At 44.5% G+C, this 23,525-nt stretch overlaps 2 protein-coding genes across 5 annotated transcripts in view; one reads left to right on the forward strand and one right to left on the reverse strand.

The window, feature by feature from the left end:
• The window catches only part of atg7 (ATG7 autophagy related 7 homolog (S. cerevisiae)), a 41,654-nt gene extending 33,294 nt beyond the window's left edge, over positions 1-8,360 (forward strand). For all 3 annotated transcript variants that reach the window (XM_037448510.2, XM_037448509.2, XM_037448508.2), the window contains exon 19: positions 7,504-8,360. In XM_037448510.2, the coding sequence (XP_037304407.1) occupies positions 7,504-7,536 (33 nt within the window). In that variant the 3' untranslated portion in view covers positions 7,537-8,360. The remainder of the gene's footprint in view (positions 1-7,503) is intronic.
• Positions 8,361-8,466: 106 nt separating this feature from the next.
• The window catches only part of vgll4b (vestigial-like family member 4b), a 29,050-nt gene continuing 13,991 nt past the window's right edge, over positions 8,467-23,525 (reverse strand). For both annotated transcript variants that reach the window (XM_037448513.2, XM_037448512.2), the window contains 4 exons: positions 19,962-20,193; positions 12,846-13,122; positions 12,434-12,551; positions 8,467-11,812 (listed from right to left, as the gene is read on the reverse strand). In XM_037448513.2, coding sequence (XP_037304410.2) covers positions 11,556-11,812; positions 12,434-12,551; positions 12,846-13,122; positions 19,962-20,193 — 884 coding nt within the window. In that variant the 3' untranslated portion in view covers positions 8,467-11,555. The remainder of the gene's footprint in view (positions 11,813-12,433; positions 12,552-12,845; positions 13,123-19,961; positions 20,194-23,525) is intronic.

Below are 23,525 nucleotides of genomic sequence, written 5' to 3' on the forward strand. Positions count from 1 at the left end.
TGTTCACAATCAGTGGAATAACTCCAGGCTCATCCTTCAACCTTTTGATGGCCTTTTAGGTACAGCGTGCATCATTGAGGGGGGAAACCTACTGGCAGAAAGTAGTTTTAATGATGTTTTCCATTCTGTATAATAACCTAAAAACATGTTCATGTCACGTTAGAATGAGCTGTTTATATCCACGTGCAGAGGAGGCGGGGCCATATTTCTACGATAGGCCCAAATGGACAAACCATGGAAAGTGGTTCTGAGGTTTGGGGCCGTTGTGCATGTTTGTGTCCGTGTGTCGGCTCAGCGGCTTCAGGGGATTTGGAAACGTCTCCTTTCCCACTACAGATTAGAGGGGGATGTGTTGGACTTGTTCTGTGGCGTGTTTGCTTGTTTGTTTGTTTATTTAGTCTCCTCGTTGGGTGTGGGTTCAGCGGATTGGTCGGTTTAGGGGGCAACCCCACAGGGACAGGACATGTGCCGCCGAGGCTGAAGGTTGGTTAGTCGGTGGCCCTCCTCTTCCTGTTTCCACCCATCTCCTCTTCCTCTTCCTCTTAAGTCACAGGGAACACAATGCGTGCTCATGCACACAGACGCGCGCACACACATCCGCACAAACGTAACCCGACCTGTGGCCTGCTCTCCGTGTTCCCCCCCCCTGAGGGAACAAAGAGGACACAGGGATCGCCGCAGGAAATGGGAGAGCACAAAACGATAACTTAACAGCGGGAGGGGAAATAAAGCGACGCTTACTCTGTGTGATCTCATTCCAGATGTGATGTAACACTGGATGTGGAAAAAGGCTGCGTAATAATAATAATAATGGCTTGTATTAAGGTAGTTTGTTTAATCGAAGCCAATAGCTGGTGTGATGGGACTGCCGGGAATTAAAACAGACACTGCCCCTCAGACGTGGAGCCAATCATTCAGTGCTTATGTTTTGGGTTACATAACTGATTGTATTTCCCTAAATCTTGCATTTGTTGCTTGACAATAAATGAGCCCCAGACCGACTATCGACCATTCTAAATCTGTGCATGTCGGTGGAAATAGTTTTTTTGTTTTTTGTTTTTTTTGTGGGATGTTTATACTCAAACAATCTCCAGTACTTTAATCTGTTTTAGGCGACAACCTCAGTGTCCAAATCAGACAAAAGTACAGCCTGGGATCTGGATCACACACTCCGAACGTCTTGTATTCATCTGGAACTACTTTATCAAATGAGGGTTTTTACTGCCAAGCAATATTAGCCAAAGATGTGCTTATTGTTTGGAGTTGTATGTGCCGCCTGCTGTCATTAACTTTATTTAAACAAGGTTTATTTGAAGCTTTGGCGTCCCTCAGTAAGTAGGTTTGTACTGTTGGATGGCTTTAAAAAGCCTGAAGTGGCGAGGAGGAGAAAACAAAGGCCAGAAAAAGCAGCACACTGACGGCCCCTTTCCCATCGGCAACGTTTGACGGATTATTCCTTTTGCAGACCAAAAAGTGTGATGAAATAAACCACAAGTTATGGTAGTCATCAGAATCACTAAGGAAAAGTACGGAACGACGTCCTCGGTGGGATTTCCACCACGGAAAAAAAGAGTGCTAGTCGGTTGTGAAAGCCCCGTCGCCGCCTTGCGCTGAATCAAGCAGAGTTGCGTCAGTTTGTTCGTCCCGCACTGTGGGCTCTGTGCTCGTGTTCGGATGACACAACCGGACTTAAATTCCCACGTGCAATACTTGGCAAAGGGTCGCAACAAAAGCTGCACCGTTGATGCGCTGTGGTAGAGCAGCTTGCACGCTGCCATCTTCTTGGCCGTCCTGCTTCTGATTTACCGCACAGTGCGTTTTCACCCGCCTCTTCTGGGGCAGATTTATTTGGGATTAAAGACATTGTTGTGAGTTATGAGCGAGACGCATCTACAGCTTCATTTTTCAAAAAGCTCAGTTTCCAGAGACTAAAAGTTGGACAGTTGGATCCACACTAATCCGTTTTTTGTTTGTTTGTTTTCTTCAGTCACGACGCCTGCACAGAACGAGCCTGTACTTATGCAACTTCAAATCTGACCCGGAGCGTCCTGCTGTCACGACATCCTTTATGTGGATTCTAAATTCTAAATCCATGGATGCACCGTGCTTATTTTTGCAACACAAAGGGATAAATTAAAGGGAAGGAGTTGAGAAACGACAAATAGAAATGCCTCCACGCGATCAGGAAGAGGAACTCGGAGTCTGACACACAGAGACTCGGGCCCCGGGTTATTTGCCTGACTTTGGTAGCCATTTGACCTGTTTTTTACCCTTTTCCCCCCTCCACTCGTAAACCGCCTGTCCACCAGTGAAACTGCATGTTCCCGCCACATCGTGCAGGAATGCTTGCAGGGATTTTTAGGAATGTGGTTGTGAATGCAGCGTGCTGCAGTGGCAGTCTGAGTTATGGCGGGCCGCATGAGGTCATTCATTCTGCTCCGTGCATGGTACATTGTTATGTGTTAGATTGTGTTACTGGAAGGCCCAATAGGGTTCAACACTGGATCCTTTTCACGGAAGAAATGGTCTGGATATGTATTTAACCAATTATATTTCTTGGGTTTTCTGTCATTTGGCAAGAAGCCTAATGGATCAGTAATAAAACGGCTACTGAATATTTAGGGGCTTTAAAGAATACTAAAAACTACTGCGAAGTTGTTTTCCATCCAAAAAAACACAAAAAACGTCCTCATGGCCCCAGAAAGATGACTGTATATCTCACAGTTTAAAGCTTATGGTACCAGGTATTTTGTAGAGATCATTGTAGATGACCGCACCAGAGCACATGGACAATGCCATGACGTTCTATAAATGAGTGGAGGAGCTAAAAAAGAAAACCCTCCTGGGAAAAATGGTTTGCCGCATGAAGCGGCTCCTGTACTTTAATAAAACTCAATATCTCCCTTTTCGTTGACCTCATTTGAAGCGCTTGAAAAAAAAAAAAAAATTCTGTTTCTTTGGTCGTATCCAGTTCTGTTGTGGTCTCCATTCGTGAATGGAACAGAAAGAAACAAAGCAGGAAACCCCATTTGATGAGACGAGTTGTGGAGTGTTTGCCCCGAGCAGAGAACATTTTCAAACCAGCGTGTCCACCTCCAGGTATCGACTCTCTCTTTGATTGTATCCTCCCCCTTCTGGGTGTGAAGCCTGCGATCAAGGGGGGCTTATGAGGAGGGATGAAGGGGAAGTACACCCCCCCCACCCATCCTCATTAACACTAACGATCAAATGCACAGCCTTGGACTAACATGTAAGATAATTTGTTAGAGGAAACAGTTGAGACCACTGGGGAAGATTTAAATAATTGGCCAGTGGTGATGTTTACACGCGCTGATCCGTACATCAGAAAGAACGAGTTCAAACAAGTCCGGCTCAGATGGGAAAGCTTTGTGTGAAACCACAGTGGTGGTTTTCCAGATCCCACTCTTTTTTGCATGCATGCATTATTTCTTGAGTCTTGAACACATTTATTAATCGTGAAGACAAAGTACCGTCGGCCGAAACGATTTGTGACATCAAGAAGGAGCCGTTTGTGGACTGGCTCCAAAAGCACTGGCTGTTTGGGCCTTGCTAGTTGATGGGAGCTATTTATATACACGCAGCTCATAATGTGCCCTAGATGTGACGGACCCAGTTGTGTTTAGAAGTCACTAAGGCAGTCTCACCCCCACTCAAACCAAAGAACAGCAGCTCCATACACAGCGGGAGAGATGGGATCTAAATCTAAAGATCCATCCGGATGAATCCAAAGAAAACGGCCACATTTTAAGTTGTTGAGGAGATTCTTTATTTTATAGATTCTATTTAAGTCCACCCTGCATACACAAACTGATAAAAGCCGCTTACAGCAACTGAATGGATACATGAATTACTGTGCCATCACTGAGTGTATTTAATTAAAAGTTAATCATACAGTGCTGTAAAAAGACAAATGAGTTTCTCCTGGGCTACACGAGTCTTCCTTCTTATTATTATACTTTTTCGACTCACGGCTTGGCAGCAGGTGACTCATTTTGCCCACTACGGCTCTCTATGTGGATGTCCTGTCACGTCTGAATAAAAATGTTTTATATTATTTTCCCACAATAAAACAACCCTTTTAACAAACACGTGGAGCCATCAGGGTCCCGTTTCCATGTCTAAAGAGACCAGGGTGTGGGGGGGAGGGGGGTTGGGGTGCAGATTACAGTCCACAAAGTCTTTCAAGTCTTGTAAAAACTAAAATTAACTAAGAAATCCCAAGAAGATTGGAAGCTCTCGTCCTTTTCTTCCTCGACCAGCGGTGATAAACCACGTCACTCTTGTGTGGTCCACTAATTGCACATCAGATGGAGCCGCTCCCCGGGATGAAAGCTTGACTCTGCGCTTTGGTGTCAGTGCTAATATGTAAAGCAGATGTGTGTTTGATATCAAAGAGCGTCCGTGGTTGGGTAGCGCTCCCTAGTTTTTCCCTTTTTCTTCTTTTCTTCCCGCTGGGGCCACCCGCACTTAAGAAGAATTCCTGTCAATAGGACAGAATAAAAACAACCCTCACGGTAATGTCATGAAATCCACTGAGCAGTTGCTACAGTCTAGTTTTGCTTTATTGCAGAAGCGTTGAGAAAGATAAATATTGCTCAAGACACTCACACGGAGGCCGGTGTGTTTTTTTTTTTTTTGGGGGGTGGAGCAGGCAATCAGCGACAGCAGAGCGCTGGCTCCCTTCACGGGCCTTCGGCTCCCAAACCTCTCCTATCTGATCAGATCCCAGCCTTCGTTTTTTTGGGGTTCTAGTTGTCCGGAGCCCGGCTGATTACAGATACACTCGACCCAGCGATTACACGCGGCTTACTGGCGCACTTGAAACGCCACATCCATCCAAACGCCACTTCCAGTAGCCCCCTTTCTCACCTGCAGTCACTCAGGGTCCCGGCGCGATAAGGCTGCTTCAAAGTTAAAGATGTGTGTCGCTGATTGTGCGTTCGCCAATCCCTTTATGATGTGTTGTCATTGTGTGTGTGTGGTGTTGCGATATAACTAGCTAGGGTTTGGCGCTAACAACTACTAGTGTATTGCACATAAAAATAAAGTAGTGTAAGAAAACCATAGTACAGTACATTCACGAAACATTTATTATAGCATGAAAAAATACTGTGTAATAAGTCGTATTATTGTATAAAAAAGTGTCTTGAAAAGTGATCAAAAAGTACTCAGTCGTGCTTGAACGAGTGTAGTAAAGTTGTTGGCTTCAGTTGTGTGTTACATAAGGTCCCCCCCCCCTCACGCCCCCTTTCATTTTGCACAAAAGACTCCTCAAAACACACACGCATACACCCACGCGCACACAGACACACACACACACACAGCCCCTTAGTGCGGCGTGGCAGGCCTCCAGGGGGGGGGGGGGGGGGGTGGGGAGGGCTCCAGTGTCGCCTGGTTTCACAGAGCTTTGAAGCTCGCTCCCAGTGGAGCGGAAAGGCCGAAGCGGGCGGGCAGCTTCTGATATGAATTTGTCCCTCGTTCTCCCCGAACGCACCAACAAACCCGGGTCTGTCTTTGGCCTGCATGCACCAGACACAGGTTGGACGACGCGTGGGGTTTTTAGAGGTCCCTTTTGGGGGGGGGGGAAGCGTGTTTCCAACCACGACAGGAAGAGGCAAAGACGGATCGGATCCGTCCTTAATCAACGGGCCGACGTCCTCAATCACACCGGCCCAGTCTTTTATTGCTTGTTGGGAGCAAATGTAATCCAACCGTCACGAGGTTTCCTCCAGTCTTTATGCTAAGCTAGGCTAATCCACTGCTGGCTTTATCCCCGTAGTGAAGCCACCAATCAGGTGTCCACCTGCTCGTTTAGCTTTCGCAAAGATATTCTAATGAGCAGCTTTCTTTTTCATTTTTCTAATGAATTTAGGCATATTTGTTGTACACTAATTATTAAAACCACAGTAGTACAGTAACCTCTTTTTTTTTTTTTTGTCCAGCCTGGACACGATGAGTGGTTTCTGAAGGCGTTCCTGTGAACGATGCACATCCTCCCTGAGCCCTATCTCTCTTCAGAATGCATTAAAGACCCATCGCCGTCTTTGTGTTGTTTGTATTGTACGGCGCCGCCAGATGTGGACCCACAGTATAAATAACCGAACTCTTGATGTGCGCTGCTAATGATGAAGATTGGCTTTTAATGTACTGTGGGGCCTCGCGGCGTGCGCTCTGATGATGATGATGATGTGGACTCTCTTCTCTGTTCTTCACAAACAAGAGGTCAAAAGAATCAGTGAGGAAAGGAGGGGGGGTCCCCATTCAGAGAACTGTGCAAATGTATGTGTCAGGTGGTCTCTTTGGTGTAAAGCTGCTATAATTAGTGCCATGGAAGCAGAGCGTGTGAAATGAATTTGCATTCTTATTGCTTAGTTACATTTTACAGCAAAAATTACAAATCCCTTCGCCTAATATGTATATATGTACAGGACACAATAAATGAAGGGATATTCATTGATAGTGAAAACAATCGTCTTTTACAGCTTCAGTTACTCTGCCTCTTTGTGTAAAACGATTTGTGACTTTTTTCCATCCTATCGGATGTTTGCCACACAGAACTTTCACCCGGTTCTCTATAAGCTCCTGATAGTTCATTCGGTCTGCAGATGTGATCACAACATCGCTGCACAACAATAAAGGGAAAGGGCAGCACATTCCGTGGAATGCGCCATGCATGTGTCAAACTGTGTGTGTGTGTGTGTGTGTGTGTGTGTGTGTGTGTGTGTGTGTGTGTGTGTGTGTGTGTGTGTGTGTGTGTGTGTGTGTGTGTGTGTGTGTGTGTGTGTGTGTGTGTGTGTGTGTGTGTGTGTGTGTGTGCATTCCAGTCAGTGTTAGAGGTATGTGAATTACGTCTCACAGTGAGAGAATGTGAGGAATCTGCTGCCACGAGAAGGCCGCTGCTGTTTACTGACCCAGTGGTGAAAAGAAGGTTTGTGCGTGTGTGTGTGTCACACGCTGCTGTCGCTGATGTTTAGGCCTCTTCAATCAGCGATTGTGAGTAATTATTCCCAAAGCTGTTTTTGTTACAATCGGCCGTTGCGAGCGTTGGTGCCAGTTAGTGAAGCGTGTGTGTGTGGAATGAGTGCTCAGTGTGTCACTGCGTGCTTCTCACACACTTTTCAGGGTGTAGATCTTGGTGCACGAGTCATACTGCATACTGCACGTAGATTAGGCCTGACTTTCAGTTCGCCCTCGACCTTGAACACGCTGAATTGGCTTCACAGATGTTTTATGGGAAAAAGGAAATAGTCCCAGCGCGCCGGGTAGAGCTCAATGAGACATTCGTGTGTGAGAAACACGCAACGTAAACACGACTTGAGTTTATTTCCGTTCACACGGGGCACCGCTAAGGTCACGCAGCCAAAAGAGCCCCTGGAAAAGAAAACAGCAACAGGAGCTGAGACTATTTGGTCGAAACGCTCTTTGGTAGAAAAAAATACTGACTTTGTGTTAACCGTGTGTGTGTTGTCTTTTTCTTATTAGATTTGGGATATGAGCGATGACGAGAGCATCTAAAGGACTGGAGGAACGAACCCACGAGCCGCTCCAACCGGCCCCTTTCTGTCTGCTGGGTTTTCTTTTGGAAACACACACACACACACACACACACACACACACTCTGTGTTTGTTACAGGAGGAAGACGACGAGTGATTGAACAACTTCATTTCCCACTTTGTTTCTACGGAGCTGTATTGTATGTATTTAATGGATCCGAGTACCTGTTCATATCGCTTGTTCCGTTCACTCGGGTTTGATTCCCACCCGCGGTCTCTCCTTCGACCCACATTAGCGTGTTCGCAGAGTCCTTTTGGCACGACGTGGGGCGGCGACATCTGCTCGCTCATTCAGCTCCGCTGCGGATGAATTGGGAAATTTCAAAAAAAAAAAAAAAAAAACACTGCAGACAACCGTCCATCTCCCTCTTCTGTTGATTCCAAAATACGAAACACGCACGCAGACGTCGCTGCGCAACTGTGGCTGCCAACATGGGAGCGATTAAGTGTTACGAGCCCGAGGTCTTTGTGGTGTTTGTGTTGACGCATGGATTTGTTTGTTTGTGCACATTGGAGTTGATTTTCGTACTTTAGCGTGGGCCATTTATCTGAACTAACATGTAATAAAATGTACATTTTGACAAATGCTTGGATGTTTCTGGAAGACTCGTAGGAGCAGTGGGAAAGTGGTGATCTGAGATCTGTTAAATAGAAGAAAAGAAACTTGAATTATGGGAAAAATGCGATCGATTCTGACTTCTCATGTTTTGGTGTCGCTTGTACTCTTCTGTAAGTATTTAACCAAAGACTGTAATAATAAAATGTCTCTTTGCTATTTCGGTTTCATATTGCTGTGACTATGGTGCTTAATACCTAAGGACCCTTTAATACCTATGGACCGAGGCTCCTTCTCCAGCGTGACACACATCGACAGAGTCCCACACAGTCACAGTGGTTTAAAAGCACTTTATTGTTCATCAAGGCTACTTTACGTACAAAAAAAGGTGGCCTGCCAAAACCTTTTCAGTAGGAGACACAGAGCCACATATTGACTGTTTTGATACAATTTTTTTTTGTTTTTTTGTTACACAGTTCAGAGTATTACTACCACGAATTACATCCTACTTCCACTTCAGACCTGGACAATGAGATGCAGTCAGAGTAAATTCCAACTCCTCTTTGAATCTTTCTGCACAAGTTTCATGTTATTTGATTACAAATGCAGAATGACGCTCATTCACTGCTTAGACAGTTAAATGGAAATGGAGGGAGTCTGTCTAAATGTCCATGTGGAAATTATTTTAAATTAGATTTGTTTATTATTCTCGACTTATCTGCTGGACTCACTTGGCTAGTGGCAAAATGATGTTCAGTTAATGCAAAACTGTCTTCTCGCTCCAGAGGGCTCTGAAAGCCAACCTTCTTTGATGATTGCAGACTCTGGGGACCAGTGGAATTAGCGATTGTCACCTACACACCAGTGGCTTATTGTGGTTTCATACGTTTACTGTGTTCCTGCACTTGAACCTTTACTCTGACAAGACAAACTAGAAACAAAAAAGATCAACTTTTTTCACAAAAAAGAAAATGCAATGATTACAATATAAGGACAGGGAAAAACAACAATTAAATAACTACATATCATTAACAAATTAATTGATCCTCAAAAAAATACCTACGTTTTTTTTTTCTCTGTACATTCGTTACGCACAGCGTGACGATGGTCTTATAGTTACTTAGTTTTTTTTTATTTTATTTTTTTTACTTTAAATGATGTCCCTACATGGTGTAGCAGAAAGAGAGCCAGCTACTTACAGGGTGGTAGTGAAATGATGAGAAACAACGATCGCATTACAAAACCCTCTGGACACGGAGCCCTTTTCCCTCGTGTTTTCTTAATACAAACTTAATCAAGGTCAATAGAATCAGAGGGAGGGGGGGGGGGGGTGGCACTGCCAACAGACATTCAGCTCAGTCTCCCAACTTAAGTCCAGCTTACAGAAGCTCAGCTCCTGAGGCTCCCCCCACTCTGGCTGCTGAGAATCACTGTTTAAACCACTGCACCTTTCACAGAAAGCTCATTTAAACTGGGAGGACTGTTCTGGGAATTCATTCACTGCCAGTTGCATTGTGATCAAAACCCTTTTGTGTATCGAACTTTCACCGCTGTTCATCTGTTCAGTGGAGGATGGAATGTGTGGACCTTCGAGAACACAGACTACCTTCTACCTAAAGGGCTCTGGTTTAAAGTGGGCTCACCCATCAGGCATCATTCTGTAGATAGAACACTGACCTCACATCATGGTCAGCCCAAATTCTCTCCTATAAGATAGGTATCAAACTACTTTTTTTTTCTTAATCATGTAGTATGGCCAATTTGGTTGACGCAAGAACAAAAAAAAAAGCAGAGGAAAAGAGAACCTTGTAAGTCTGGAAAAGTCCCAAATCCCCAGGGACTAGTTATTTGTGTAGTGTGTTGGCATGAAGACACAGTGTGTATGAGGCCTGTACAAAGGTCCCTAGAGGAGGAATGTATGCCACCATGGCTCTCCAACAGTCAAAATCATTTCAGACTGTAGCAGTAACCCTACAACGTTGTTCAGGAAAAAAAGAAAGCATTGAAGTACAAAAAGAAAGTCAGGAGAAAAAAAGAAAGAAAAAAAACTGACAATCGCCGAGTTCCTCAAAAGCATTGCCGCGTTGCTAGCGGCCCCCATGCGGAGACCCCACCGAGTGTGTCTCAGCATCCCGTACCGCCGATGGATCAACATCTCAAGAGGAGCCTTTGTTGGCTCCATGTTAAACAGAGCCTGTCCGGAGGCTGTGCCACTACACATGCGTGTGTTACCATACTGATTAACTGGAAACAAATACAAGCATTGTAATAAAAAACAATAATATGGCATACAACTGACCCAGCAGTGAGTGTAAAGTGTGGATGTTTGTTACTGACAACAGAAAAAGTAACAACTAACGTCCAAATGGAAAAAGGCGTATAGTATAGTAGTTGATTGAAATGCTGCTTCAAAATAATTAATAGATACCAGCTATTTAAAACAAAAAGGCATGTGTAAAAGACCGCTGCTCTACAAACACTCAACTACAGCGACTCACGTCTGTTTACCGCCCAGCCCTGCTGGTGTCAATCTATTTTCCCAAAATGCACTTCTTTTTTTTACTACTACTAATGGGGCTTTTGCTTTTCTGTCAGAATTATTCCCAGGTAGATTTGACCATAACAGTTTGTGTAATCAACAGAAGCTGGATTTCACCAGACTGTGTAGAAATCCACTTAATCAGCCCCTGTGTGTGTGTGTGTGTGTGTGTGTGTGTGTGTGTGTGTGTGTGTGTGTGTGTGTGTGTGTGTGTGTGTGTGTGTGTGTGTGTGTGTGTGTGTGTGTGTGTGTGTGTGTGTGTGTGTGTGTGTGTGTGTGTGTGTGTGTGTGTGTGTGTGTGTGTGTGTGTGTGCAGAGGCAGATTACGATGTTGACACACCACCCTTTCACTTGTACGACGGTGTACACATACGGCAGTAAAATCCAGCACAGGGGGGGCGACAGAAGGAGACAAACATCTGTGGGTCGTGTGGTTGGTTTTCCTCCAAAGTGTTTCACACTTATCGTTTCTGACATCGGACATCTCGCAATGCAAAAGTAGTACACAAAACTACGGTTACAGAAACACAAAAGATGAAAATGAATTATTAAAATACACCCCCCCCCCTCTATTCTTTATGTACAAGTAACTACTGACAGGATGCTCAGCTCCACTCTCGACATGCAGGGAAGGAGCCGCTCGATGCTCCGGTCGAGTCTCAAAGTCCAACCATCGTTGCTCATTATTGATTATTGTCTGATATACTTCTTCACCAATCCTCTGAGTGGGGGCGAACAGGGGGAGTTGGGGGGGTTAAATGTTTTTAGCAGACCAGCAGGCAGGCATTCCCTCTGGGATGCTGGTGATAGACCAAAGTGACGAGGGCGGGGGGTATTAGAGCCGCGGCGGTTGGGGGGAGGATCCCCTCTTCAACCCTTCTTCCTTCAGGACACCACGGAAGGGGAGTGGTTGTGATTGACCATGAGACTGTCAGGGGAGGAGTTTGGGCTGTTGCCCGACGACGAGGGGCTCCCCTTGTTTTTAATCCGATGCCAGGTGTCGCCCAGGGCTTTGGCGAAGTGGTCGTCCACCGAGCCGGTGATGGACACGGAGTTGGGGGCGGTGGGCTCCGGCTCCTTGTAGTTCTTCCCCAGACTGCGGCGGAAATGCTCCTCGATCACCGGGTCGCAGGCCGTGTTGGCTAGAGCAGGGAGGAGAAGGCACAGATTATTTCCCACAAGTGAAAAAAAAAAACACAGTAAAGTTTAAAGTGCGGAATTTATTGCTTAGCATCAGTTCAAACATTGGTAATGTGCATTTTAGGTCAATGGAAAATTACTAACTGACATCTACTTCACTTTTTCATGCCGTTTTTTTGTATTAAATCGCCGTTTTAGATTTCATTGTTAACCTCAATGAGATCATAGGGATTCCACAGGGATCGTAAAGAACGGCCACAGTTGAGTTATCAACCCACAGAAAACAAGACCAACTGGATGAAACAGACATGGTTTGGCTGCTGCCTCGCGGGACTTTTACGGTACAGAGCTAAACGCCGCAGTCAAATAAAAAATAAATAAAAAACATACAAATAATAATCAAGGAAACAGACTCACTGACAGAAAACGTAGAGGTTTTTTTTGTCAGCAACAGTAGAATTGTAAGACAGTGTGAATGTGCACAGTGGGAGAGGATGAGTTTCCCTCACTGCATTTTTTAGTGGAATCGACTTTAAAGGAGGTGCCCAGTGTAGGTTACTTGGTAACAATGCGTTGCCCCTGCTAGCATGACCCCTGCATACACCTGCATTGTGTGCACTCACTGTTGATCCTCCTGTAGTTGTTAGCCAGGCTGGTGCAGCCGTTGTGGGAGACCGGACAGTGAGACTGGTTGCAGTTGCGGTTGTTGGCTGGGGCGCATGTGATCACTGAAGGGCGATTCTGAAACACAAATTACCAAAACAACGTAAACAACTCGGGCAAGAGGGGACGTACGAAGGGTAAATGAAAAGAGCTTAGAACTTTAAAAAACGTGGGACATATTTATGTACAAAAAGATGTATTGACCATTAGTTTACAACAGTTTTGGATAAAGCACCAACATCCAAGAAGACTTTTGAAAGCACGTTGGTCACATCATGAGAGGGAGCCAACCAAGTTGAAGTGTTAACCCAAACTTTTTCAAAAGCTGTATTCGGAGCTAGAACCAAAACCAACACAGGAAGTGCAGGTTACCTGCTGGCGTTCTACAGCGCTGACGGCATGCGGCACCGTGGCCAGAGCCGCCGTGCTGCTGCGTGCAGGTTCCACCATGCTGTTTTTGGTGAGCGCCAGTGGCTGGTCCATGCCAGCTAGGGAGGCAAGGTGGTGGTGGTGATGATGGTGATGGTGGGCGTGGTTGTACAGGTGGTTGCTGTGGACTCCCAGAGGGCCAGGCACCACCACGCGCTCGATTGGGCTCCGGCTCTGGTCCTTGGAGATGTGGGAGCTGCGGTAGTCTCCATTAGGCTTCCTGGGGAGCAGAGGGAGGCCCGTTCATTTAACCTGCACATTAGGTTGTGTAGCTTATGTGTATTTTAGGGGTTTGGTCTAGTAGTGATTTACCATCTCCAAATAAATAAATAAATAAATAAAATGCTATTTAGCTGGGTAACCATCTCAATGTTTAGCAATCATTAGAAAATGCCCGACCCTCGATGTGAGGCATGAGCTGATATGAAAGATGAGGAAAGACTGGCGGCAGCTGGTGTTTGGTGACAGAAAAGGGAGAGAAACAAAGGATGAGGACAAACCCACACAGAGAGATAAAGAGGGACTAGAGAGCATTTGTACATGTGGCTTTGTGTCAAACAGTGCAGGAACAGCAAAAGCTATTAATGCTAAGATCACACATGATTACACACACGCACACAGCGGGTAAGCTGCTCTCATAACTTCATCCAACATGGATGGACTCCAAACGTACCCCTGCAAATCAGGGCCCAAAGCTCTGAGACTGGTTCCCTGGTCTCTGCAGTGAGCCTGAAGCTGGCTGCCCTCACTGCTGCCGGACCAGAATCCTTCAGGACTAACGCAGCCGTTATTGCCAACTGTATCTCAACACTTGAATTAATCCGATAAACCAGACATCCGACTTTGTAGGTTGTTGGCTCGTCGGTTCCAAACACAGCGTTCATACGGGGAAACTTTCCATGTGAGGGAGAATTAGTTCTCACCACAACGAGATCCCTCTGTTCCCTGCCAACCCTGAGCTCACATTTTAATCGTTGAAAAAACAGCGATAAGGGACTTTGGTAACGACAGTTTGACACAACGCAGATTTTGGTCTTTTTTTCCGCCCCACAAGCTCCCAGCTTTGATGATAATGAAACGTTTGATACGGTGTGTAGTGAAGTGGTGGGGCTTGATACTCCTCGTGCAGGTAGCAATTATTTTGCAGTGCGTCAAATGTGGTCTGTGAGCGTGTGTGTGTGTTCAAATGTATATAACAGCCTTTGTGCACCCTCCTCCTACAATTTGAGGCCCAGTTACAGGGTGCAGGGCTTACTGTACTCTCCTCTCGCAGTCTCTTCTTTCCTCTTTAAACACGTTGCATATGAATACATACTGCCTGACCTCCTCTTGCCTACATGGAAATGTACAAAAAAGTATGACATGTATAAATAAACTGCAGTCAAACAGGAAATTCTCTTTTCGTAACTCTTCCCCAGACACAGGGAGGCTTTTCTACAGAAAAAAAAATAGTCTTTGTACGAGAATACAAAACAGACCGTGGAGTGAAAAAGTCAAAGCAGGCCTTTAAGGTTTTGTTTGGATGCAAAACAACAAGTTCAGGCAAACAGTTGTAAATCTGTGTGACCAGGCAACCTGACTGCTGGGTCAAGCATCTGGAGCCCACAGCAGCGTCCTCCACAAATAAATAGTCTGTACAGAATACAGAGAGGGAGACCGGCGGAGAGGTGGGGAGCTGCATTCGAATGGTCCGGACTTCTACTACAAGAAAGAGTGAGGTCAGTAGTTTCCTTCGTTTGTGCAGAGAGCTTGCATTAGCTGAACGCCCCCCCCTCTCTGTCTCTCTCTTTTTTTGTTCTCACTCACAATCAGCAGCAAACTTCCTGAGGGTTAAAGAGGGGGGATCTTGGCCGCTTTTTTTATATAAAGCCTAAACAGACACACAGACAAGCTTTTGTGTTTTCCCACAGAGCAGACACGTCAAACTCGATTCAATTCGATATTTGGCCCGGGAAAAATGACTCATTATTATGTATTTTACCTGGACCACGGCTAAAAGGACGAAGTAATGCACAGCGGAGCTGAGAATCGTATTCCTGCATCATACACCAGGAAACACTGTTAAAGCTCTTGAAATGTAACATGTTATAAGCACCGTAACAAAGACGCCTGTCACCAACAACTTCTGTCTTTTCTTAAACAGATATTTTGTCAACATGGCGATGTGCACGATCACACATCGGGGCGATGGCAAAAGGCGAGGGAAAGGGCTGAATACATTTCAAGAGTTACATGAATGCCTCAACACCGCCTGCAACATGTAGCTCAAATGCTCGCTGCATGTTGGTAAGCACATACCTGTGTGAGCAGCTTCTGTGTGATGAAGCGTTCGAACATCTGGCTCCGGTACAGGTTTTTATTTATTCATTTATTTTGCAGGCAAATCAACAGGTGTACTCTTAGTCGGCTAGAGAGGCTAAGAGAGCCTGAGAGAGCTTTCTACCCGTTTAAGAAATGTGATCTTGACACAATGAAGTAGAGCGTAGAGGTCTGCGTTACATGTAGCCTGGTGGTCATTAGATGTGGTCAATCACCAGAGGATGCCTTCATTTAAAAAAACGCAGAGTGCAGACCTCAGTTCATAAATGATGTGGTCGTAGATCCCGAAACAATATTACAGCATTGAGATCTGTCATCAAGTACAGCGTCTTGACATCACATGACATCCTGTCTTCAACTTAAGCTCAAGTTAGGGATCATGGCTGTGATGTTTTTGAACAACAAAAATAAACAAACATGCCAGTAACTAAATTAAATACATGTAAAGTTTTTTAGTAGAGGGACAATTTAATAAATCGTCTATATTGTACTTTGGACCAAACAAACAGGTGCTATAAAAGTTGTAGGCCTTTTCTCACAATTGTTCTCTATAGCCTTCAGACAAAACTCACAATAAGTCTTGGGCAGCGGTTCATATCCTATTCCTTCGGGAAATAAATAAAGAGCAAGAACAGAGAGAGAAAGAGAGAGGGATACACACAGAAAACATCTGGGAAGAATCATGTCGTAGAAGATGATGACCAAATAGAGAAAAAGGAGAGGAGTATGAAGGCTCAACCGCAGGTTACAACCAGGCCTAAGCTCAGCAAGGTCTGTGCCACAGGGCGTACCCAGGCTGTAGAGAAAGTATACCAACCTCTTTAGACATTTTCCTCCCCTCAGTCCATGTTTTAGGAGCAGGACTGTGCGTAAATTAGCAATATTTGTATCCATTAAAATAGACGTACATAAACACAGACTATTAATCTTCTTCCCCTCAACCTACAGCATGTAATATAAAAAAGAGGTCACGTTAAATCATGTACTACATCAATAACTAAAGCAAGGAAGATAAGCTTTTTCATCATTTCCAAACATGAATCCAGACAACTATCAAATATCTAGTAGATTTCTAACAAACTGCAGAGAAATAACTAAAGCAATCCCATTGTTATCAAAGCTGGGACAGATCGGATATGGGGACCAACCACAACAAGGTTGGAAAGAAACAACACAAGAACACGGAGGGAAAAAGAATCCCCACAAGCTTTTCCTTATTTTCTCTAATGCTCTCTCACACACACAAACTTGTTCAGAACCATGTAAAACAAGAGGGTAACCATTTTCCACACTCCACACAATCAAATTATTCCCCTATTTGGGGAAATTTCCATGAGAACAACTTGCTGATGAAGTTCCCAGTAGAGTTTCTGTGTGCTACAGTACTTACTGCAGCATACTGGCCATACTGAATGTAGCCTTTATCTTTATTCACTACCAAAAAGCAGAATAAGCATATACATCCAGTTTAACGCAAGTTAATAATGTGCTTAATACCCTGCTGATGTTTGCGCCACTGGATCTGTTTTTCAAAAACATATCTCATTCCAAACTTTAGGTCACAACATTAACATGAAGACCCTAGTCAGAGGCAGCTGATGCCACACTGTAATTGGCCAGTGAAGATTCAAGGTGCGGCACTTGGTGAAGTGTCAGTTGGTACGTGTTATTGTACATTTAAACAAAACAACTCGCTGTAAACAATAATAGACGGGATCGTTTTCCTTCTTGTATCTTCTGAGCAAACCGGTGCCCATCGAGTTACCAGGCGACAGCAGCTAGACGCCAGAAATAAAACGGTCTAAAAAAGGTTGCTCTGTGACTGGCTCTTACTCTTAAGGAGGAATCACCCAGCGGCTCCACCACTGCAGAGCGGCGAGCAGGCAGCAGCAAGCTTCCAGCCCGCAGGCTCCAGTGGATGGGATAAGGCTTCTTTGTTCCAGACTCCGCCTACTGCTCGGAGAAAATGAGAAAGTAGCTGTCTGACAAGGAGCCCTCTCACCACACACAAGCTCACACACACACGCACGCACACACACACACGCACACACACTTCACAGGACGACACGTGTGCATACCTGCACAAACACATGCAGAGTCAGGGCAAACAGAGGGATCACATCCCGATAACAGTCCGCTAGTAGGGCTGCAAGAGTCTTTTACGTGCACAATTTACCTCGCCATAAACCTTTTCTGTAATGAAATAGTGGCTGAACTATTAAAACACTAAAGAAGGCTAAGAAGAATACACACACACAACCACGTTCATAAAACACACAGCCTGTTGACTGTGCGCTCGTCAATTCGGCCCCACATGAAAAACAAAGATTTAGTCGATTCGGAAAGCTGTTTTCTGTCATCCTGCAGGGACAACAAAGAGGAACCTGGAAAAAGAATCCTCCTTCATAGGCCCATCTCGGCTCGGAAGAGTCAGTCGGTGTGTTTACGACCGCACTTACACACAAAAGTAAGCCGACTACCAGCAGAGCGACAAAAACACACACTATGTAGTGCTCGATGTAGTCAGCGCGCAGGAAATCTGCCACCACAGAGAACTGTTTGTTAGGTTTTTTGCTTGAGAGGAGGAAAGGACACAAAAGCTCCTGAAAATGCAGGAATAGCACACAATGAGAGGAGACAAAAAAACAAGCTACACAGAGAAAAGCAGCCAGCAGAATGAGACAGCTAGCGTGGTGTCAAATATCCAATTCAGTGTGTGCGTGCGTGCGTGTCGAGCCCCCCTTCTGCCAAAGAACCATGTTCATCTTCAAATTAAACCTAATCACTATTCCTACACTTGGCAGATGAGTTAAATGAAGCAGAGCGGTCATGCACTTTAAATAAAGATGAGTTAACTGTGAAGTACCCTCCAGTGTTTCCTATAGACACTGTAATTATACTGACTATTCTAAGCTTGACTTCTCCACTTTGGTGTAATCACTGTTTTTGGGTAACCAACACTAGTTCAAACGAGGAGGAACACTTTTTCCCTGAACATGAGTTACTGCAGGTTTCAGTCCATCACTCAGCAGGCACCTCAACCAGGGAATCAATGCCCTCAGAGAAAAATCAAATGAACTAAAAATGAACTTCTCTTGGGTAGAGATTAACCTTCAGGCCCCAGAGCCAAATAACGTCCAAGTGACAATTAAGGTGAAGTGTAGATGAAGGGGATTATGGCTTATTATGTGTTACTTCTAGGAAATGATTATGGTGCAATGAGTATTTTGAAAAGTCTTGAAACATCACAGTATAATTTTACAAAACGTCTGCTCTTAGAAGCTGTGGTGAGGAGTTCCGACACTAACCGAAAGCTGATAGGACAATAACTCCAATTGTATTTGGCAGACCAATATACAAAATAAAATTCAACTCGTGATACGCGAGTTGGACCTTTTGTTTATTAATGTAAGCAGAAGCTAACCGCATTGTGGTGGAAAAACATCTTTCACGAAGAGTCAAAAAACAATGAGACGACAGGAAGAACAAAAAAAATAAGGTGGTCGGGTTGTTTTACCGCCTGGTAGTAAAACAATAGCGATGTTAATTCTCCCACAACGGACACCTTCATCACAGAAAACCAGATGACTCTGCACAAATGTCAAAACTCACAAGCTAATCTGCTGTTATGTGAGCTCAGACGATCACAAGACGCAGGAACAGAGACCCCACCTCCTCCTCAAAGGAAGTGTTTGGGAAATGCCGAGCTGGAATATACACGTGATTTTGTCGGGCCTGGTGTTTGTTGCTCAGAAGAATTTGGTTTTTCAACAGTGATTTCCAATTAACTATTGGCATAATGTGCAGCAGGTGTTTGTGAATGCGTGAACAAGCGACAGAATGTCCTGCAAGTGCGTTCACGCGTGCGTCTGCACATGCTTCAATCCACATTACGCTGCCGGTAAACGTGCTCCACTCTCAATCCAAAGCTTCAAGTGTAGCAAGCATATCGTCTACTATGCTCCATCGCGTCTTCACAGCCGTGTTGACTGACAGAACTGCATGAATCGTGACAAAAGAATGTAATTGCAAAAAAACAATGTTTATATAATAAATAAATAAATTATATATATATATATATACATATATATATTGTGCGGACGGGGAGCGGGGGGTGCTCCAGAGTCCCTGGCATCTAGGAATGTAGGAACGTTATAGACGTGAGTAATCTTTCTGTCGTGCAGTTTCTGTCTCCAAGCGTCCAGAGATCGGTGGCTATAAGAAGAGCGCCGGTGCAGCCAGCTAAACCTGGCATAGCACCCTGAGGTCTAAACTGGGACTTCCCGGAAAGCATGCCGTTCCGCGTGTGCACAGCGCCAACAGGCGAAGGAGCCCGCAGAACACATGGCCAACAGAGAGGCCAGCCCACCTGACGGGCGGTAGCAGAAATGTAGCTCCTCTTCAACGGCCGACAGTGTGTGAGGCAGGAAAGGGCGGTGAAAAAAGGATGCAGGGATTTTGCCATAACCGCGGTTATATACCTTGAAAATGAGGGCTCTATAAATGGAATGGGAGCATTTTGAATGTTGAAAATGAGAAGGGAGTTATAAGAACCGTGGATTATTTGCACAGCTTAACCATCGTGAAGTGAAAAAAATGTTTCACTCTTAATTGTTGTCGGCCTACAATAAATTAATTTGCTATTTTGTTTGGTTCGAAGCCAAAGAATCACACATTCGCATACTAAAAAGAACAACACACACAGTGCCGCAGTGCTCGTTTCTCAGCCTGTGTACTCACAGCTGTGCGGCAAACAGCCGGCTCATCTTTGCCACGTGCTCATTGTCGTCCATGTCGCTGTCCCCCTGGTCCCCACTCAGCTTCCTCTTGGTGGGGCTGATGGGAGGAGGACCGGTCCTGTGGTTGGAGATGGAGGAGGACGATGAGGAGGACGAGGACGAAGAGGAGGAGGATGAAGAAGAGGACAGAGACAGCGACTGGAGTCTGGGGTCCCCCCTCAAAGCTGCTTCACCTGAGAAAAGGAGGAAAGAATTATTGGTGATGTTGAAATTCGATCACAACGTTCAATGGCTAGGGGGAGAAATTCAAAATGGAAAGTGTAGAGCCACAAAAAAAAAGGTTTTATACAGTACACTTAAGTTCAACATAAGCTTAAATTTAATCCCGGTTCCTGTCAGATATGCTTGCACTTCCAAATGGCTGCTTAGCCGTGGTTGTAAATGATTGTAATTAGCCAGAATTATAGTATTCTTAAGTAGTTTTATTGCCACTTTAAACAAGCTGACCACAAAAAACTGCATGACAGTGTTATAATAAATGCTGTGTTGCGGCTCAAACTTCTGTTGACTTTTACTGTTTGCTGAGTGAGGCACAAACCTGTGGCACAAACAGGGGAGTATCTGGCCAGTGATGTTTTGGAAGAAATAGTTGTGGATGGGTCCTGCATAAGTATAAATGTGGCGTGTGTGAACTTTTTCTCCCTGCCAACCTGCAGTGTTGTCCTCTTACAGGAGGCCTACAGAGCTGTCATTGAGTGGGAGTGAGAGAGCAAAAGGGAATCAGGAAAACTACCACTGGCCCCCTCTCAGCTCGGGGACTTTCCACTGCTTCCACCTCATGTATCTCCTCAGGCTTCTCCCAAACAAAACATAAAGGCCGGCATAAAACTCTTTGCTACGTGTAGTTTTACCCATACCTCCTCTTGAACTTTTTTTGCACCAACAACAAGCATGTTTTCACGTTTCCTTTCGGACTATTTTAATATTACACCATTAACATTGCCAAATGAAATAAAAACTCACATTTTTAATGTTTGTGCTTATTCTGCTATTGTTACAGACCTCTGAAATGCACAACATAGTATGTTGTGAAAAGCCTTTGTACTGGTGTGCTCTATTCCTCTACGGTTGTTCCAAGTACTTTTAGTTTTAGCGAGGCCTTCCAAACACAGCACCAGCTCCTCCCCCTGTCTGTCTCTAGCATGTCCCTGCTAGCCCCACCATGTACCATGGCAACAAGGGTGACATCATTGTTTCTGGCAGGACAGAGGGCAGGCAATGAAAGGAGTCCGACTGTGACACCACACCGTCCAATCAGGATCCAGGACACCCAACAGCTTGGTCGAGGTTCAGGACTTAGGTGCTCAACCCAAGGAGGGGTGGGGGGCTAACAGTTAACCTGAGCAGTTTTGCACTTAGTTGCCAGTTCAGTACAAACAATCAGAGCCTTACAATAAATCCTAGATTCATAGATGTGGATTCCTGTTGTCATTTGAGATTATTCTAGTTAAGAGTGCCTACAAAACAGGAAATTTAGTGCATATATTTCCATAATGCCACTTTCTTCAGTATACTATTTTAATGATAAAATGTAAATATTGGCGTTTCGTCAGTAAATATGTGACCTGGTAAAATTTGGTCACAAACTGTAGAAATAGGCAGAATGCTAAAGCAACAAAAGGACTCTATTCTACATTTGTTCATTAGATGGGGACAACATTCAGAGAAAACGTCCTTTATTTTGATCAATCAGCAGACAATCAGTTAAAGTTGGGCTGTAGTAGAGAAGTAAAACTCCACTCTATTCTCTCAGGTCATTAGGTCCATGTGATCAAAGCCCTATTTTTCCTGACAGAACTTCAAACAACTAGGAATCAGGATGAGATTGGATTTCAAAAAGAGGTCAACTCCCCCCTCTCATGTTCTTTCTATCTCCCGTTTCCCCTTAAGGTACTTCAAAAAGGATGAGTCTAAGCATGCCCTCTCCTCTGTCGGCAAAGCAGCAGCGTGATTATTTTTGGCTGTGTTTCTCTGTAACCTGAACTTGGCCCTCTGGGTTGCCTGTATTTTCAAAGCCTGTTGAGGTTTTAGGCGTAAATGCGCATAAGGACATCCAAAAGAAAGAAAAAAGAAATCTCTTGTTGTCTCTGTGAACTGAACTTTTAAACCGGATGTCAGATTGGTCTGATCTCTGACAGGCCCAGAAAGGGAGAGTAAGAAAGGCAAACAAAGAGAAAGAGAAGTTCACAAAAGCAGATGGCTGTAAGGTTTTCAACCTTGTTCATTTCCAGCTGTTCTGCAGCAAAAAGCAACAGTCAGCATTCCCCTGCACCCCTCCCTGATAGCAGCATGACGAGAGAGAGAAAGGGAGGGACACAGACTAACAGAGAAAGAGACAGAGAGAGACTAAACATTTCATCTTACACATATCCTTAGCAGAGTCGGAGGGCACACAGCTGGTGTGACATTGCTGGAGATTGGAGCAGTTATTTGAAATGTCGCACATGGAGGCGACCTGTCATGGTCGATTAGTGACTTTATTTTAGTAACTGATTAGGACTTCTTTTGTCAGTTACTGTAACAACAATGTAATTATGTATGATATATTGGGAGCAAAAAGGCTCTGGCAAAGGATGGGACTAACTCAAACTAAGCTTTGTCAGTCAAATTGATGTCAGAACAGGTGTGACATTGACCAAATGAACACACCTGGTATTACTGCCAACTATCTCTCACACAGTCTGATTCTGAGTGCTTAATGTGTCATCCATAGTCAAGAAAGAACACAGGGGACAGGATGAACATCAATGTCTGTATAATACCGCAAAACAACAGATGTCAATGAAATTGTTCCATTTATCTTGCTTTTATATTGCACCGACAACAAGCTTGCTGTATTATTGCTTTAGTGCCATATTACGAGATAGAGTTTCTGACCGTGTGTACGAAGTCAGCAGTGATGTTACAGCTGTAAACGTAGCAGTAGGAGCCACGTATTTGATTTGTGTGTAAGTGTGATAAGACTCAAATCACTAGGTGGTGATTTAACAAAACGTCACCGATTGGGAAGAAAAAAGCAAACCCGTTTTGGTTGTATGATGTGGCGGGTTGCTAGAAATTATTCTTGGTCTGGAAGAATAGTAATGCATCCCAAAACTGCAGTTGCAAATAAATGTTCATAACAATAGTGTGAAAGTTTGAGAAAAGAAATGAAGGGACAGAGTACCAGCATACATGAACATTTATTTGTTGGGGAATGTATTTTGACTGTGTGTGCTGATGCATACAATAACATGCCAGCACAAGAACAATATCATCCAATCCCCTTTCTTAGTTTGACATGTTCGGACACGGGGGGGCTTTTCTTTCGCTTGGTTTTCGGTTTGGCTCTTTTCCCTCTTCTTTTATCTGTATTTTTTCTTATCACAAGGCACATGGCGGAGTCACTTTTAGCTCGCTCAGCTAAAAAAACACACGCAAAACATGAGCTCCTACAGGGAAATAACGTCTGCAAAGGATACAAAAGAAACACCACTAAATGAGTAGCCTCTGCCTCTTTTGACTT

The sequence above is a fragment of the Pungitius pungitius genome, chromosome 8 (genome assembly GCF_949316345.1).
Source record: "Pungitius pungitius chromosome 8, fPunPun2.1, whole genome shotgun sequence".
In the NCBI taxonomy this organism is placed as follows: domain Eukaryota; kingdom Metazoa; phylum Chordata; class Actinopteri; order Perciformes; family Gasterosteidae; genus Pungitius; species Pungitius pungitius.